The sequence below is a fragment of the Phyllopteryx taeniolatus genome, chromosome 18 (genome assembly GCF_024500385.1).
Source record: "Phyllopteryx taeniolatus isolate TA_2022b chromosome 18, UOR_Ptae_1.2, whole genome shotgun sequence".
Taxonomy (NCBI): domain Eukaryota; kingdom Metazoa; phylum Chordata; class Actinopteri; order Syngnathiformes; family Syngnathidae; genus Phyllopteryx; species Phyllopteryx taeniolatus.
Genome location: NC_084519.1, coordinates 12311089 through 12326474, shown reverse-complemented (window position 1 = coordinate 12326474; position 15386 = coordinate 12311089). Strand labels below are relative to the sequence as shown.

Genomic DNA, 15386 nt, shown 5'->3' with positions numbered 1-15386 from the left:
TCTTGAGCAATCTTTTAGAAACAGTTTCTCCTTTTTTTGTGTGTTTTAATTTAACAATGTGATTAGATACTTGTCAACGAAACCTGCACGCCCCGCCTACCGATCCCACGGCGAGCATGAATGAAGCGTATCTGGTTTCCTGACAAGACGGGCCTGTCCCAGACGTTTACAGTTGGAGCTGTTTGCGGTGTCTGTCTGTGAAGGCTGATATGATAGCCTGTGTGTGTGTGTGTGTGGAGGGGGGTTATATATTGTATATATGTATGTATGGCTGTTTGATCTGCTTTCCCAGCCAGGGGGGCTTTAAGTGCTCTCCAGGTGCAGAGATGTCAACCTGAGGGCATGAGAGGCACATACAGTTAAGCTCTCTCACTCTCTTTACGCACTCGCACATGCTCACACAGGAACTTTCCTCGAAGCAGTAACTGTGCGCTCCAAACTGGTTTACCAGTTGCAGTATGCTTATAAAGACTTGGCAGAACGCTGCAGGATAAACATCCCGGTTCCCCGCCTCTGCACGTGAACATTAGTGGGGACAGGGGAGGGGAAAAGAAAGAAAGAGTGAAGGTGGTGGAATGACAACATGCTGGAGGATTTACTGTACACAAAAGCAGCTGGCTTTTAAGATGCAGGTCCAGAGAGTTGATGTTTTTTAGTGGCGTTGGGGTGGTGTGACAGGTGAAGCGTTTGAGGCCAAATAAGCTGCCGTGTGTACGATGATGCGAAAAGGGGTTTTAGGATATTAACTGCCACAACAGATGATCCCCCACTTTGTGCATCTCCTAACTGTGTGGTCCGTAATGAGCCTGGTAAACATCTGCTACTCCCATATTAAAGGCCATTTTCTCTGCGTCTCATCCTGTAATATGGAGAAATTAGAGTGCAGGGACTTGAGTGTTTATACACACACATTCACCAAGAGCAGACATAACATAAGGAGTCTAAGTGTTTTTATACCAGGCGAGTGACGCGCTAACATACCTTCTCAACACCGCAACTTTCCATCCACAACAGTAAAACACCACTGGGTGTCCTTGGTACATTTGCTCTGAATACCACCATGCACTTTCCCCCTCACTCTTTACAGGTTTACACAGAGTGAAATACTTGAAATCTCGAACTTGTACTCAAAGGTTTCTTTTAGGGTTTTTTGCGCTATGAAAGCACTAAGCTCACTTTTGTTGATGCAACTGCAAAAATCTGGCATGGGTCTCCCTGCAAATACAACAGCTGACTGTGTTTCATGAGTATATGAAGGGAAACAGTGCCACCTAGAGCCAAGACTACATTTGCTCTTACTAGAAGTGTAAAAGCAACACAAACACAGAAGTCCAGCTGTAATGTTGAGTGGCATTTATTATACAATATCTGCATGTGTGTAAAGATACTTGTTTAAGCAACTCCACATAAACAGACTTAAAGCAAAAAAAAATAATCTCAGTCCAGTCTGTTGGGTCTTTGGGACAACTTGAGATCTCAGGAGGTTTTCAACTTGCTCGTCTCCTGCTGGATCTCGCTGGAGATCTGCTCTTCTATCTCAGAGGTGTCGTACTCCCGCAACATGTCGTACTCCTGCCAAGGCCTCGCCCACTTCTGAACGTACTCCAACCCGGCCGGCGACACGCACAGGTCGAAGCGGATGCCCCGGATGTCGAACTTGGGGCGCTCCCAGTGTTTGGACCACGGCCTCGGACGCATCTTCACTTTGAGCTGGAGGGCGCACACAGAGAGAGAGAGAGAGGAGGAGTTGAAAAGAATATTGTGTCAAATAGTATGGACTTTCATTGTCAAGACTTGTACAAATAAGGTGGATAATTACACTGTAGCTACTAATACAGAAAATGCAGGATATATTTTAATACCATTATTCCCTCTTAAATAAATACATTAGCATAATTGAAAGTCCAAGTATACGAGTACACTCCGCTACTTTCCAAATATATATTTCCTGTCCAATGCAGTTTAATAAAATCCACATTAAAAGGCAATACCGTATCTTTAGCAAATAATAACTGTCAAAAAAAGCCCATTTTCAAGCATCTGCCAAACCACAGGTGGCGATATAACCACTAATTGTGAGGCAGGAGAAAAATGGGATTCATATCTGCTGAGCTGCGTGTCACACTTAGAACACATTCACCCCCATTGGTGACTTTAGAGGTCAAATATCCATGTTAACTGGGAAGGCTGGCAGTGAATGAGTTTAAATATTAAGGTAATAAAAAAAAAAAAACATGGCAGCGATGTAACCTGAACTTGTACAGAAGCTGAAGCTAGAAAAGTCTCTCACCGTGTTAACTGGCACCTCTCCAGTGGGGGAGATGGGCAAAGGCTTCATTTCGGGATCCACGGTGCTGTACTCCGGCAGGGCGTCCCTCAGGTACATCAGGTTGTCATCCAGCCGCTTCTCCAGCTTCAGCACCTGGATCTCCTGGATGCGCGGGTTGTACAGCTCGTAGCAGATCTCCACGCCTGGAAAACATGCACTCAATATCATTCGCCGGTTTTGTTTTTTGAAAGAAAGCAGCAGATAAATGAAGTCACCTTGGTTATTGATGATGTTCCTCAGGACAAAAGTTGCTCCGAGACCCTTCCCACCCCTCTGGATGCATATGCCAACAAAGCGGTTTGATTTGCCACTGGCATTTGGGTCAGCCATGGTCACAGCAAGTATGCTTCCTATAAAATCGGTATGGCGAAAGGCCGTATGAGTAGTAGTAATGGCGTTCATGTGTGCCGTAGCTGCTGATGCCAGTGACTTACCCACGTAGAATTCCGGAAGGTTGATCACGCCCCTCCTGCGGATCATGTCTTTCCTCTCCATGTAAAACTTCACCGGGTTTGTCCTCTGACGGGGTGGGATGAACTCTGGGCTCAGGAACCTTTCGTATAAGGCCAACAAATATATGGTCACGGCGATATGGGCAAACAATTTTGTTTTTCCACAAAAATCTGATTTGTTTGTGATTTTAATCATTCTTTTCCCTCCTTTGCTTTTAGAAAAAAATTACCATGACAATATTCAAACCAAGGTTTGCTTTTTTTGTTCACTTCTACTCTTCCCCGTCACAACACTACACTCGCACCTGCGCGCACTTCTTCCTCCTTCACAGTTCTCTCTCACTCACACATCGACGCACACGTCCACACACACTGAGCTTGCTGTCACAATCACGCGGGACAATACCCGTAACGGAAGTATTTCGACTTTAACGGTGAAATCAGACTTACGCGGAAATTCGGGTTAATCGCCAGTCGCTTTAAAAAAAAATATATTGTAATAATAAAGCTACTCAAGGAGTACAACCAAATCAAGTATGCAACACTGACTCTGCTACTGGAAAGTAGCTCCTCTGTTTGCAGCCATATTATTAGTAGCGCATGTCGAAGGGAGTTGAACGGAAGCAAAAAAATAATAATTCTTTGCAGACTTGAATAATCCTGCCCCTACGTCAAGATGGTGAAACTGTACATCTGTGGGCATTAAAATGGCAACTAGACAGAGACAGCTAGTCTGCTTCCGGGCCACTGTTGCGGTGCCCTTGAGCAAGGCACTGACCCCTATCCTAACCCGAAGAGGTACAATACTGTCTGCAACCTTTACTTTGAAATTTCTCCTTGCGTGAGTGTGATCTGGTTCTGTGTGGTCTTCAAAATTAAACACAAACCATATTGTAAATTCAATGTCTCTCTGAGGGAGTATAATCAGTACAATAAATACAAAATTAAATCAACTGCTAAAGTAAAATTACATTAAATTGGCTTCAATTAGGGGCGTAGAACATACTTCCGCAGAGCTGCCACACTCTGCGTCTTGTCAATGATGACAGGCTTGGGCGGAGGAGTGAATTTCGGTGGCCGCCCGTCGTCGTTTCCCGGAGATGGGCGACACCCGGACGTGGACAAGAACCCTGAAAACGAGAAATAAAAAATCAATACATTTAACAATCACTTTACAGTTGTCAAGTTAGGAGTTGTGGCGATGACGACAACTCCGCTAACGAGCAGCGTTAGCAACATTTCCTTTCTGACAGCTCGCGCGGACGCACAAAGGCAATTGTCTCGCAATAATGTGTAGAGTACTGCTGGGTGTAAGTGGTTAACTTACGTTCATTTCGGAGCTGTGTGTTTCTTAACAACTTGGAGGAAAATAGACATTTATGGAGGCCCTGAACGGAGGCTGCCATCTTTGACCTTCTGTTGTCGCATGCCTTGTACGGAAGCCTCCTTGGGCCAGACATACTAAATTGGTTGATCTGCAATGTAGCCTAGTGACCACAAGGTGGCGGAATAGTTTTTAAAATGGGTTCTGTCGAGTTGTAGTCGTTTATAGAAGTACACTAATGGAGAAAAATGATGAAAATTGATGGTAAAATGTTCTTTTTTTTAGTTGTTGTTCATGAATAATTTTCCATTATTTATTGATATGATATACATATGTATTCACAAGCTTTTTTCCCATTATTTTACTGTTATTATTATTATAATGAGTAGGCTATAGCTTCCAGCCAATGAAAACCCCGCATTCACTAACTCAAAATATTATATTAGAAACAATTACAACCATTTTAACATGGAAATTAAGTAGGCATTGGCCTTCTGAAAAAAGCCTGTTTAATGAATGTGTATGCTACATGAATTTGACTTTTTAAAAATTGAATTACTTAAATAAATTCACTTTTTAACGACATTCAAATTCATAGGCCATTTGAGAAACACCTGTACTATACTGTTTTTTTATTGATTCGTAAAAAAATAACACAAATAATAGTGGAGACACTGATTACTAACATTAAATGCACTGCCACGTTATATAAACACAGATACACAATAAGCACTTGAGAGATTTAATTGCTATACTACAGGTGCATTTCAATAAATGAGATGATTGAGTGATTGTTGTTTCAGTTGTTTGTTCTTGTTTTAAATCAAAGTAGTAGCATAAAGAAACCTGATATTGCCAAGTGCACAATTCTGTCCAGTTGGGTCTGCAGGTGTCAGGACTTATGCAGAAGGGGGCGACAGTCCTCCAGGTGGGCTGCCACCACCGCCACCACAACACTGAGTTCAAAGAAGAGGGGGGGGGAACAAAACAAAAAAACTCGTGCAGCTGCAGCAGAAGAGGAGCCGATCCATCCCGGTCTCACGAGCTTTTTTTTTTTTTTTTTGCAGCGTGCTAGGGGGTGTGGGGGGATACTGAGCGTCTCATGTGCGCCGCTGGGAACCTTCTCGTCCGTGCTGCTGCTGCTTCTCCTTCCGATGTGGACTTTCTGGTGCCAAGCGGGATCTCACATGCACCTTTGAGGCTTCAAGGATGTTCCAGCTCGATGGGACTCTGTCAGCCGTCACTTATGCGCTCCTGTTGGGAATAACGAGTCTGGCCGTCGTCTGCGATCGCTCCAAGGGCTCCTCGGACATCTCAGGTCAAGCTTTTTCTTTACTACGATGATGATGATGATGATGATGATGATTATTATTATTATTATTTTAAACCACTTTTAAAATACGCCATCGACTCAGTGTTTCAGAGGGCAAAGACAAGGCGACATGTGCAAGCACTTGTTTTTTTATGCTGCGCAACAGCTTGGGTGGATATGAGTGGAGCTCCAACAAGAAACATAATTGAAGCGATCGCGCATCATTTTCCATGTGCACCATTTACACCTTTTAAAAGTCAACTTGAATCGCTTCGAGTTTGCATCGCGCGTGCCAGCTGCAGCTTGCACATGTACTTTTTATTTAATTTATTATTATTATTATTTCTTTTTTTTACTGTCTAATACATATTAAACACGTGGAAACGTGATTGCAAATATTTATCATTCATCTGGCACAGAAGTCATATCAGGTTCCCTCATCAGTTTTAGTTGTAACACTACATAATAAATGGTTAGGCTCGGGCCTTAAAGTACATATATTACATGTTTGGTCGAAGTGTCAAATTTCAACTTCAGTTTCAGATGTTTGAGAAAAAAAAATGTACTCCCAGTGCTTGAGTTTGTTTTCCACATCCCACAAACGTACTTTACATTGTTAGGTTCATTAAAGACTCTAAATTGTCCATAGGTGTGAATATGAGTATGAATGGTTGTTTGTCTGTATGTGCCCTGCAATTGGCTGGGCCCCAAAGTCAGCTGGGACAGCTGAGGACAAGTGTGCTACCTCAATTTGCAGGGGCTAAGAAGTATATTGATGCAGTAACTGTAAATATGTACAGTAAATCTAGGTAACGTCATTTTTCATACTCGGGTGAAGATCCTTCGCAGTCATTGCTGCCTTCTTCAGTCCGGTCTTCAGTAAGTGAAAAGCATGCTGACTGTGGGACTGAGATCATGTCGCTGGCTTGGCTATTGAAGAATATTCAACTTCTTTAACAAGTTTTGATTGGCTGCACTTTACGCTGCCCGATTACACTGAGCAGTTTTGGCGCCTGCTCCTTAATTTGACCCTTTCTAGATTTACACCTCAGACAAGAAAGCAAACAATACTGCAGCTTATTGTGTGTATAAATATCCTTTGGTTTGCATTGGATGACTGTCAAAGTCCATAAACAAGCACATTCATAGAAGTGCGTGAAACTTGCCAATGATTTGAGCGCTACAGTATACGCGCAAAGGCGTGACGGATTCTGTGGGCTTTCACCTGTATGTCTCTTAAGAAAGTCTAGCGTATGAAATGGAGGAGGCGAATTTAACTCATGAGCCCCTGTGTTGCATTAACGGCTATTTCTGAGCCCAAGGCAGGCCTGTAGGTTTTGTTTACTGTGTCATAAAATAGAAAGGCGGCTTTGTGTCGGTGTTAATTGGTCTGTAATGCTTCTAATGGCTGGAAAGGGCACTTCTTGGGAAAGGTGCTAAGGAGCGCATCTGGGTCGTATGCCCCCGTACTTTACTGTAGAGTTGCATTAGCTTTAATGTCAGGCTGTAATGAAAAAACAAACAAACTGTTAACAACAGGCTTGCTGGGATTAGCAGGGTTTTCGGTTTTGCCGCCAACAAGGCGATCGGAGGAAGAATTGGAACGTGTTTTAGAACAGCTGATTACAGATTTCCACTCAAAGTCGGTTTACCAACACACCGGCTCAGACGTGATTTATTTAAAACCTTTGTCATAGTCCGGAGTTAATAAGTTGAACTCGCAGCTCTGGAGGAACATGTTCAGCAATGACCCGTTGGTTACACCGTTACGAGGTCAAATCCGCTAATATTTTTCTGTTCTTGCTTCTAATGCCCAACTTCATCTTCACCCAGCGAACGTGTCGCTGACTTAACATTGCAAAATGATCTGCCCCCTCACGCCCTCTGTACCGCACCTCACGCGGGAAATGCTGACCTTGCATCCTTAGTTAATGAACGGAGATAAAGAGGACTTCCCCAGCATAGCTCGGGGACAAAGACACCCCTTCGTGCTCCCGTTCTTGACCAGAGTGCTGTCAGGCAGGCTTGCGAGCAGACCTCCATGTCCAATATATACAATACATTTCTTTTATCCACCATGGTGAAGGTTAAAGATCAGTTAAGACAATTCTTATAATGGGATGGAATCTAACTCCAAATCCATTCCCTGATTTAGGCTACGACCAACCTTTAATTTGTCAGGGCCTTCTTCAAATCACGACACACCACCAAACAAAAATGTCAAAAAGGCGACAACATAGATTTATTATGTACCTCCTACCATCTAGTGGAAGAGAATGTAATTGTTCTGCCTGTCACGACACGTCGCTGGCATGAATAGATGAAACTAAAATACATCTGAATCTGCAGATACGTTATTTGTAGTTAATCATTTGTTTTGAAATATTTTGCATAAAGACTACGTTAAAAATAAACAACACTTCTTCACAACAGTTGACCTCCAAATATAATTTTAATACAATACAATATGCCTGCCAAGACAGTAATTGGTGAAGTAAATTTGTAAAGACACACTACATACATGCATGCCAACTGCTTTTCCTTGTGGTTGTTTTCAATTCTCACCATCATTTTCAGAAATGTGCCCTTTTCAGGCTCCAAAATTCTGTTCGTGTGTAAACAAACCACCCGTTATTTCCATTTTCAGTTAAAAATGGTGTAGAAATGGCCCCTTAATCCACTCTAATTCTGAGTGCTGCTGGACGAGGGTTAACACACTGACCCCCATGCTCCCTCTACACGTCCCCTCCCCCGTTCACTCACACCCACCCACCAGCTTCCCTTCATTTTTCCCAAGTGATTTGCCTCCCTGGGGCTCGCCACAAATGCTGTGTGGGCCAGGTGAGCTCCATCTAAACCAACAGAGCCTCTGACTTGTTTTGTCTAGCTCACTGCAAGGCAGACAGTGAGGCGGACGGCGAAGGGCTGACATAAGAACGCTTTGCTCTTTGTCGGAACACACGGAGGGGATGCCTCTTTCTTCACAGGGTAGTTTACTTCTTAGGAAGTTCCAGACGTAAGACGATGACATCATTGTTTTCATTGCCTTATCAGAGTAGAAACCAACAAGCTACGTAAAAGACAGTTTGTGGACACACGGGCTTGTATTTTCCCGCAGTCCAATCCAAAACAAATCTGGTTTTGAATCTGTTAGGAACAAGGAACCCAAGTCCACGCGTGGCTCATAAACCGACTCGGTGTTTCCCAACCAAGGTGTCTTTGTTTAACTATCTACGCCAGAGACGTATAGTGACATGCAAAACAACTACAGCTAAGTGATAACAGGATTCAATTAGGATTTGTAGTTCCTGTTTGAAAATCAGTTGTTATTTTCATGATGTTATGTCATTAAATGTGCTGAGACCTTAAAAAAAAAAAAAAGATTATTAATTGCTCCTGAGCTAAATTATAGGAATAAGAAACTACACATGGGCGAGTCAGGTAGTGCCCATTATGCAGACGACTATAATTTAGGATGCATACTTTTAAGTCCAAAGTTAAGTATTTGGATTGCATGTACAGCCAGAAACCCAAATAGTTGTTGTGGTTGTAATTTGGGTGCATCTTTGTTTACGTGGAACAAATAATAATAGCGTTGAAGGTGTTCCGCCCTGTGGATACACGCAGCACACGCAAATACATAAAGCAGACATTGCACCTGTGTGTGTGTGAGACAAAGTGCCATTGAATTGAGAGGTGGAGCCAACTGGAATCAATATTTTCTTTTTTATTCATTCTTTTTTAAGCACTGCATGCAGAGTGATTTAAGCATTTACTGAAATGTATACGGTTCCGCTTGTTTTTTAGCGTATCAAAGGTGTAATCTGCCTTCACAAGCAATCTAATGGACATTCCTGAGTGAAAAGGCAAAGCATGTGAAAAGGAACGTGTTGACATGATTAATGTGGAAATATGTTCAACGCGGACGTGCCTCAAAGCTTTTTGTCAACTGAGTCAAGTCCGGGCACACAACTCACATTAATGTGCGGCAATCATAGTGACTCGTTGTTGTGCTGCCGTTCACAATACTCTATGTGTGGGATGAGAGCACATCCTGGCTGAGGTAATGCTAGTTAAACCTATTGTTTTTATTTTTTTTTTGTCGGGGTGATGTTCAACATATTTTGGAAACTGTTTTATTTAGAAGAATTTTTTTTATTTACTATTTGAAAATATGTATTCCTTTTACCTTTATGAAGAGAATCACTATGACTGGACTGCCAGTTGCTTTAGCTGTTCTTTTTTTTTTTTTTTTTTATTGTTGGGGGTCTGGAAGATGATGGGCTACATACCTTTCATACTTAAAATCAAAAACTGCAGGGGAAAATCAGGCATATACTGGCAACAAGCATTTCCCATTAGAAGTAAAAAAATAAATAAAAAAAAATCAAGAGATTAATGTGGAAAAAATCTGCGAATAGGTAAATTTGCGGGTACCGAACCGTGAATATGTGGGAGTCCTCCGTATCATAGTATTTAAATACAGCATTAAAATGTTTGTTTGTTTTTCATTTTTAGGGTAAATAACAACAGCTTGTTTTTTTTTCATTAGACACGGTCTATAGGTACATTAGTAAACATGAAAAGAAAGTAAACAATTGCACTGGTTTATGTCACCCATATGTTATTGACTTGACATGTTAGGAACCCTGGCTGACCATGTACTTGAAATGCTGCATCATAGCACCTGGTAACACCCAAGTAGGAACTGTGGCGTGGAAATTTCACATGGTTTTCTGTTTAAAAGAGGCTGATTGTGAAGCAAAGCTGTTGGTTGAACTTGCCCTCTCTCGTAAGGCGAGCATCACGCAGAGCCAAAACAAACGAGTGAACCTGTGAGGAAGATTCTTGAGTGACACGCCAAGCATCCACGTTATCCTCAAATGTCTATAATAAATGCAATAAATTAGGAATGTGTGCGTTTGATATTCCAAAAAGTATTCAAATGGCGTAGATGAACGGCGTAGCTTAATTAGAGAGGGTTGCCGTGTGTCGAGGACGAGGCCGGTGAGCGTGTGCACCAGCAATTATCTCCACGTCATCCCCACTTAAGTGTGCTGCTGAATTATGTCCTCACACACGCACACTTTTTTTGCTCTCGTGTCTTGGAGAATCCTAGCACGCTTTGATGGCCTCCCTCCTCCACCGTATCATTTTCCGTGTTTCCTGGGAGCTGATTTATGTCCCTCACGCCAGCCTTGATCTACCCTGCCTTCCCTTTAGCTTTTTCCTTATATTTTGCCCGCCCCCACGAGTATTTCGGACTGAAAGTATATTCTAGTTTCTGCAGTTTGATGAAAAGCTGGTGAGGTGGTGGCGTAGGAGGGGGGCATTCTGAACAAGGAGGCTTTGTACAGCCCCCCAACTGTGTCGCCCTGACAGTCTGCATTACAACACGCTACAGCAGCCGGCTCCCCAAAGCAATGCTAATCTGTTGCTTTCTGGCCCCTCAGACCAGCTCAGGTAAGCGAGAGGCCTTTGGGGATTTCGGCACCTTTTCCAGTGCAAAACTAAATGATGTGTACGCCATAAGCAAATTGTTGGGTTTGTGTCATTTCAAAGCTTGGCCTCATCCTACGACAACGTAAAACCATACATGGAAACACTTTGGATAGACTAATAATAACCATGTTGATTCACACTATAAGCTGAAACAGCTTCTGTTCTGATGGTTAGGCTAGCTAGCTAGCTAAAGATGGTTGACCATAGTGACAGTGACATTCTGGGACGGGGGTTCGTCATGATCAAACGGCTAAAAAGGAAAATGACAAAAATGAAAAACAATTCTTCCGTTTCCGTTTGGTACGTTTTGCTGAATCGTGTTAACAAACGAACAGCGCTGAGTAGATGGCAAATAGGGAACGATTATCAAGAAATGTAATGGGATTTCAGGTCTTTGAAGCAGTTAGGTCCACTTAGGTCCGTGGCTCTGTTGAGTGAATGTTAGATGCAAAGCTCGTACAGAATGTCGTGGCATTCCAGGGGCAAAAATGTGTCCAGAGAGAGCGTTCAAAACAAACCGAACATGGATTTTTGAATGACCACCGGCAGGTAGTCAGTTCGACAATGAGTCTGGTTCTTCCTGGCGACCTGTCTGGGTTTGTTTGAAGTTGATCTCCTCGCTAAGTCCAACTGGGCGAGCTTGCAGATGGCTTTTCTCTCCCTGAGCCACTCCGGGGATGTTCTATTGCTTGTTTTCACAGAGCAGGTTTTGTGTTAAGCTTGTTATTTCCCATTAAAGCTCATCCTTTTAGCTCTCGCCCACTTTTTATTTGAGGAAATACCTCCCTTTTCTTCACGCCGCATTCTTGGACCTTAAAAAGAGTCTGGTTAATGCAGCTAGACTCATTCATTTTTTTGACGGGAGCTGGGGGTTTCCACCAATACTATGTTTTACTCGATACTGTGGATCCTAGTTTTTCCTAGTTGGCTGCAAATCAAGAGACAAGGTTTTTCTCTGTGGTCAAGTCCACATGAATACAAATATTTGGGAAGCATGCCACTATAACATTGAGAGGTTGTTATTGCTGTTTTGGGGTGCTCTCTGGTTGCGTTGTAATGAATGAATTGTTATAGCATCTGTAACACAACTATTGTAATGGGCCTGTCCTGTGTTGTATGTTTTGTAGCCTTACATCGACCTGCAAACTTGTTTTAGGAGAGTCAAAACAGTCAGTTTTTAACTCTGGTTGGGGGGAGCATTTTCTTCTTCCTCTAATTTCCGTATTTTATTTAAAACTCCCCTTTTCTAAACCTACTTTCTTCAGGCTTGTGATTGGCCAATAAGGCCTTGGGCGTTATAGCGGCCACCTGTTGCTTTGGCCTGTGTAGAACGTTGTTGAGTGAGACTATATTATACAGATTCTGCTAGAAATACCTCTTACACTATAATAAATTGGATTGTTCATAATAATTGATTAATTGATCTCTAAGAGTTTGGTCAATTATGCAATGAACTAATGCATTTCTGGTGTGTCTCAGAAATGCACGTCATTCAAAACAATGAATGATGATCATTCTTTGACCTCGACTTTCTCTCACATGACTCCACCAACTCTTGCTCGAGTCCATTTCATTGTGAAGACGATGATGAAGGATCCATCTGTTGTTCACTTAGTGACAATAAAGAGACACAGATGCATCTGTCTGCTGTCTGCTGGGCTGGCAACGTTGAGGCCGTCTGGCATCCACCCAGCTCTCACTGGTCATAAAAGTGACCATTAAAATGACGAATCGCGCCTTTTCTTGCACTTAAGCGCCATCTCTCTCTGTGTCTTGTCACGTCGTCACATACGCACGGTGGCACTGTGTCTGTTGGCGTCTGGACACGCATGCAGACACCGTGCAGGGGCTTTTCAACCCCTTATCCCTTTTCACCAGTGATAAGAACCCTCACAACGGACATGCACAGAGTAAAAGTGTCCTCTTGCAGAGTGTCCTTTGACCTAAAAGGGTCATAAAGAGAGGCACGCGCTAAAGGAGGTCGCGGGAGGCCATGGGTACGACCTGAGTTTGGTTTTCGGGTACTCCCTAGGGGAGAAGTGTCCACTATCCAACTGTTAGGCCATCTCTTTGCCCGACAGATGTTCTGTACTACCCAGTATCACCCCCGAGGATGAGCTTAGACAACAGAAGTGGTTCTCTCTTTATTGTGAGCCCTGTCTTGTTGCTAATGTCACTTGGGTGGCCTTTATTGTCAGTACACAAGCTGCATTGATTGAAATGAAGGGGGGGGGGGGGGGGGGGGAAGGACATTGAGCATTTAAGTTCCTCTCCAGAGGATGAAGCCTGCACCCTGCCTGATTGAGACTTCATCACTTATTATCATTATTCAGTCTTCTGCTTTGTCTTGGTTGCCTTGGATAAACTTGGTTTAGTTATTGGTGAGTAACATGAGTGGAGAACTTGCTAATAGTTCCATACAGGGCTCAAGATGTTGTTGAGTACTTTGATGATGGCCACAGCTTCTTGAAGAAACCAAATCGCAATCTATTGGGAAATTTTGGTCCTATATTTGAAATGACCAGGCCAAGTTTTATCTGATACCTAAAATTGTCATACTTGACATATGGGCCATTAATAGAACCTCTCGAAATTGTTCCCAATATGAATGGAACATTCTAAATTAGCTTCAAAATGTTAAAGTCCATCTTACCAACTAATAGGGAATGACAAACAAAAATATGGAATTGCTTATTTTTTTAAGCAAAAATTGCTAACGAAGTGGAATCTTGTGAGGGAACAACGCTCTTTGTTTTGCAGTTAACAGGATTACACTAAAAACTACCGGTTTTCACAAACATTTCTGCAGGGATTGCACATGGGCTGAGGAAGCACCTGTTAAATTTGAGTCCTCATTGAAATGAGCTTTCACTTTATAACGTTTGAGTATCCATGGTGTTAATAAAACAGGACCTGTGGTCCTCAGAATCAAAATCCCCGTCCATCCATTTGTGACATCATCCTCCATCAAGCAGGATATAACTTGCTAAAGGAAAAATATGGATGAAGAACATTTTGTTTTGTTTGGTCAGTGCTCTACTGAGTTCTGGTGGAATTCTCCGTGGAAATAGAAGAAGAAGATACTAAAGAAATGGTACCTTCTGAAGGGAATTATGGCTAGTTTACATGATTATTAGTCCCCATTGTGGGAATGGAACATTCCACACCCCAGTCTGCAATGAACTAAAAATTAATCAAACAAACAAAGAATATGGAACTCTACTACTTTTTTTTACATTCTTAACAGTTGGATTTTAGAAGGGCACAGTTCTGCTATTCTAATTTGATTTACCGGTACATGCTCTAAAATGCCATTAGATTAAAGAACAGTGGTGTTCAAACCTACCGCAGTGCCTGTCGAAAACAGCAATAATACCCAAGTAGTGTCTCTAAAACCTAGGAGCTAGACTGGCTGTTAGTGTTTGTTGTTCATGTCCAATGGTTCAGGTTTGTCTTTGTATGTAGAAGTGCGTAGGAGTTAGAATGATAAGCCATCTGAAGCAGGAGGAAAGGATGTGGCAATCAGAGTGTTTGTGTTTGCATCTCTGGGTTGGATTACTTCAGCCGCTCTGGCTCCGCTCTTCGCTTGTCGGGGGTTGGAAGGCGTTGGTCGCTCTGCCATTTGAATTAAGGAGACCATAATCAGCGGTACTGATAACAACCAATGAGCCAAGCACCTACTGTAGGTACTTTGGGAACATGGGGGGGAACAAGGGACGTGTTGGAACAGCGTTAGCTTGTGTCAACGGATTTGCAATTACACAATTGTAGTGAATGAATGAATCCAAATGTTGTTTTAGATTTGTTTGGCTCGCCAGCTGTCATGGGAATTGGAACTTGAAACTGTACCTAAATTCACCAGAGGGAATTTGACATTAAACTGCGTTCACTCATCTGATTGTGAGTAGCATGCAAACGTGGATAAAAATTTACAAGAAAAAAATACTGGCAAATCGAAAAAATCCATTCTAGTTCAACCTCCCATTTGTTCAGGTTTAGACTAAATTCTCTTTGGAAATAATGTGAATATAGCTAATCCCTTCATAGGTCAAACTGTGTACTTTTGGAGGTTTTGCTGTAGGAGTTGTTTATATTGTATTGCATACTAATGCTACTTTTCAAGCTGCTTGTTTTTGAAGCAGTTTTATTATCTGTTGTTGGAGTACTCACTAGTTAAGACTTAGCACAAACTGTGAAATGTATTTTAAGTTGGTTTCCTGCAGAGAGGGGGAGAGAGAGAGAGCTGGGAGGTCTTTGTTGGTTCTGGGGAACAGGATCTGTGCTCCTCAATGGGTTTGTGATCCAAAGTCCAAGAGCAAGACCATTGCTGAGGTTAAATGCAGGGGTAAGCCCCCTCAGCTGACGCCCCCCGCTCTTAAGTGTGGCTACTGAATGTGCGTACACACAACTGAATGCGAATGAGATCTCATTCCAGCAGTCACTTCATGTGCCACCCAGTAATGCTGT

General features: G+C 42.6%; 2 protein-coding genes across 2 annotated transcripts in view; one reads left to right on the top strand and one right to left on the bottom strand.

Moving 5' to 3' along the window:
• The window catches only part of LOC133468740 (protein eva-1 homolog A), a 258339-nt gene that overhangs the window by 189924 nt on the left and 53029 nt on the right, over positions 1-15386 (top strand). Inside the window, exon 3 of the mRNA XM_061755029.1 lies at positions 5173-5423. Within this exon, the coding sequence (XP_061611013.1) occupies positions 5315-5423 (109 nt within the window). The 5' untranslated portion in view covers positions 5173-5314. The remainder of the gene's footprint in view (positions 1-5172; positions 5424-15386) is intronic.
• mrpl19 (mitochondrial ribosomal protein L19) lies at positions 1339-4242 on the bottom strand. Its single transcript, XM_061753825.1, has 6 exons — positions 4109-4242; positions 3788-3911; positions 2764-2882; positions 2545-2679; positions 2291-2472; positions 1339-1710 (listed from the first exon to the last, which is right to left on the bottom strand). The coding sequence occupies exons 1-6, from the start codon at positions 4239-4241 to the stop codon at positions 1477-1479; spliced, it is 927 nt and encodes a 308-aa protein (XP_061609809.1). The 5' UTR covers position 4242; the 3' UTR covers positions 1339-1476.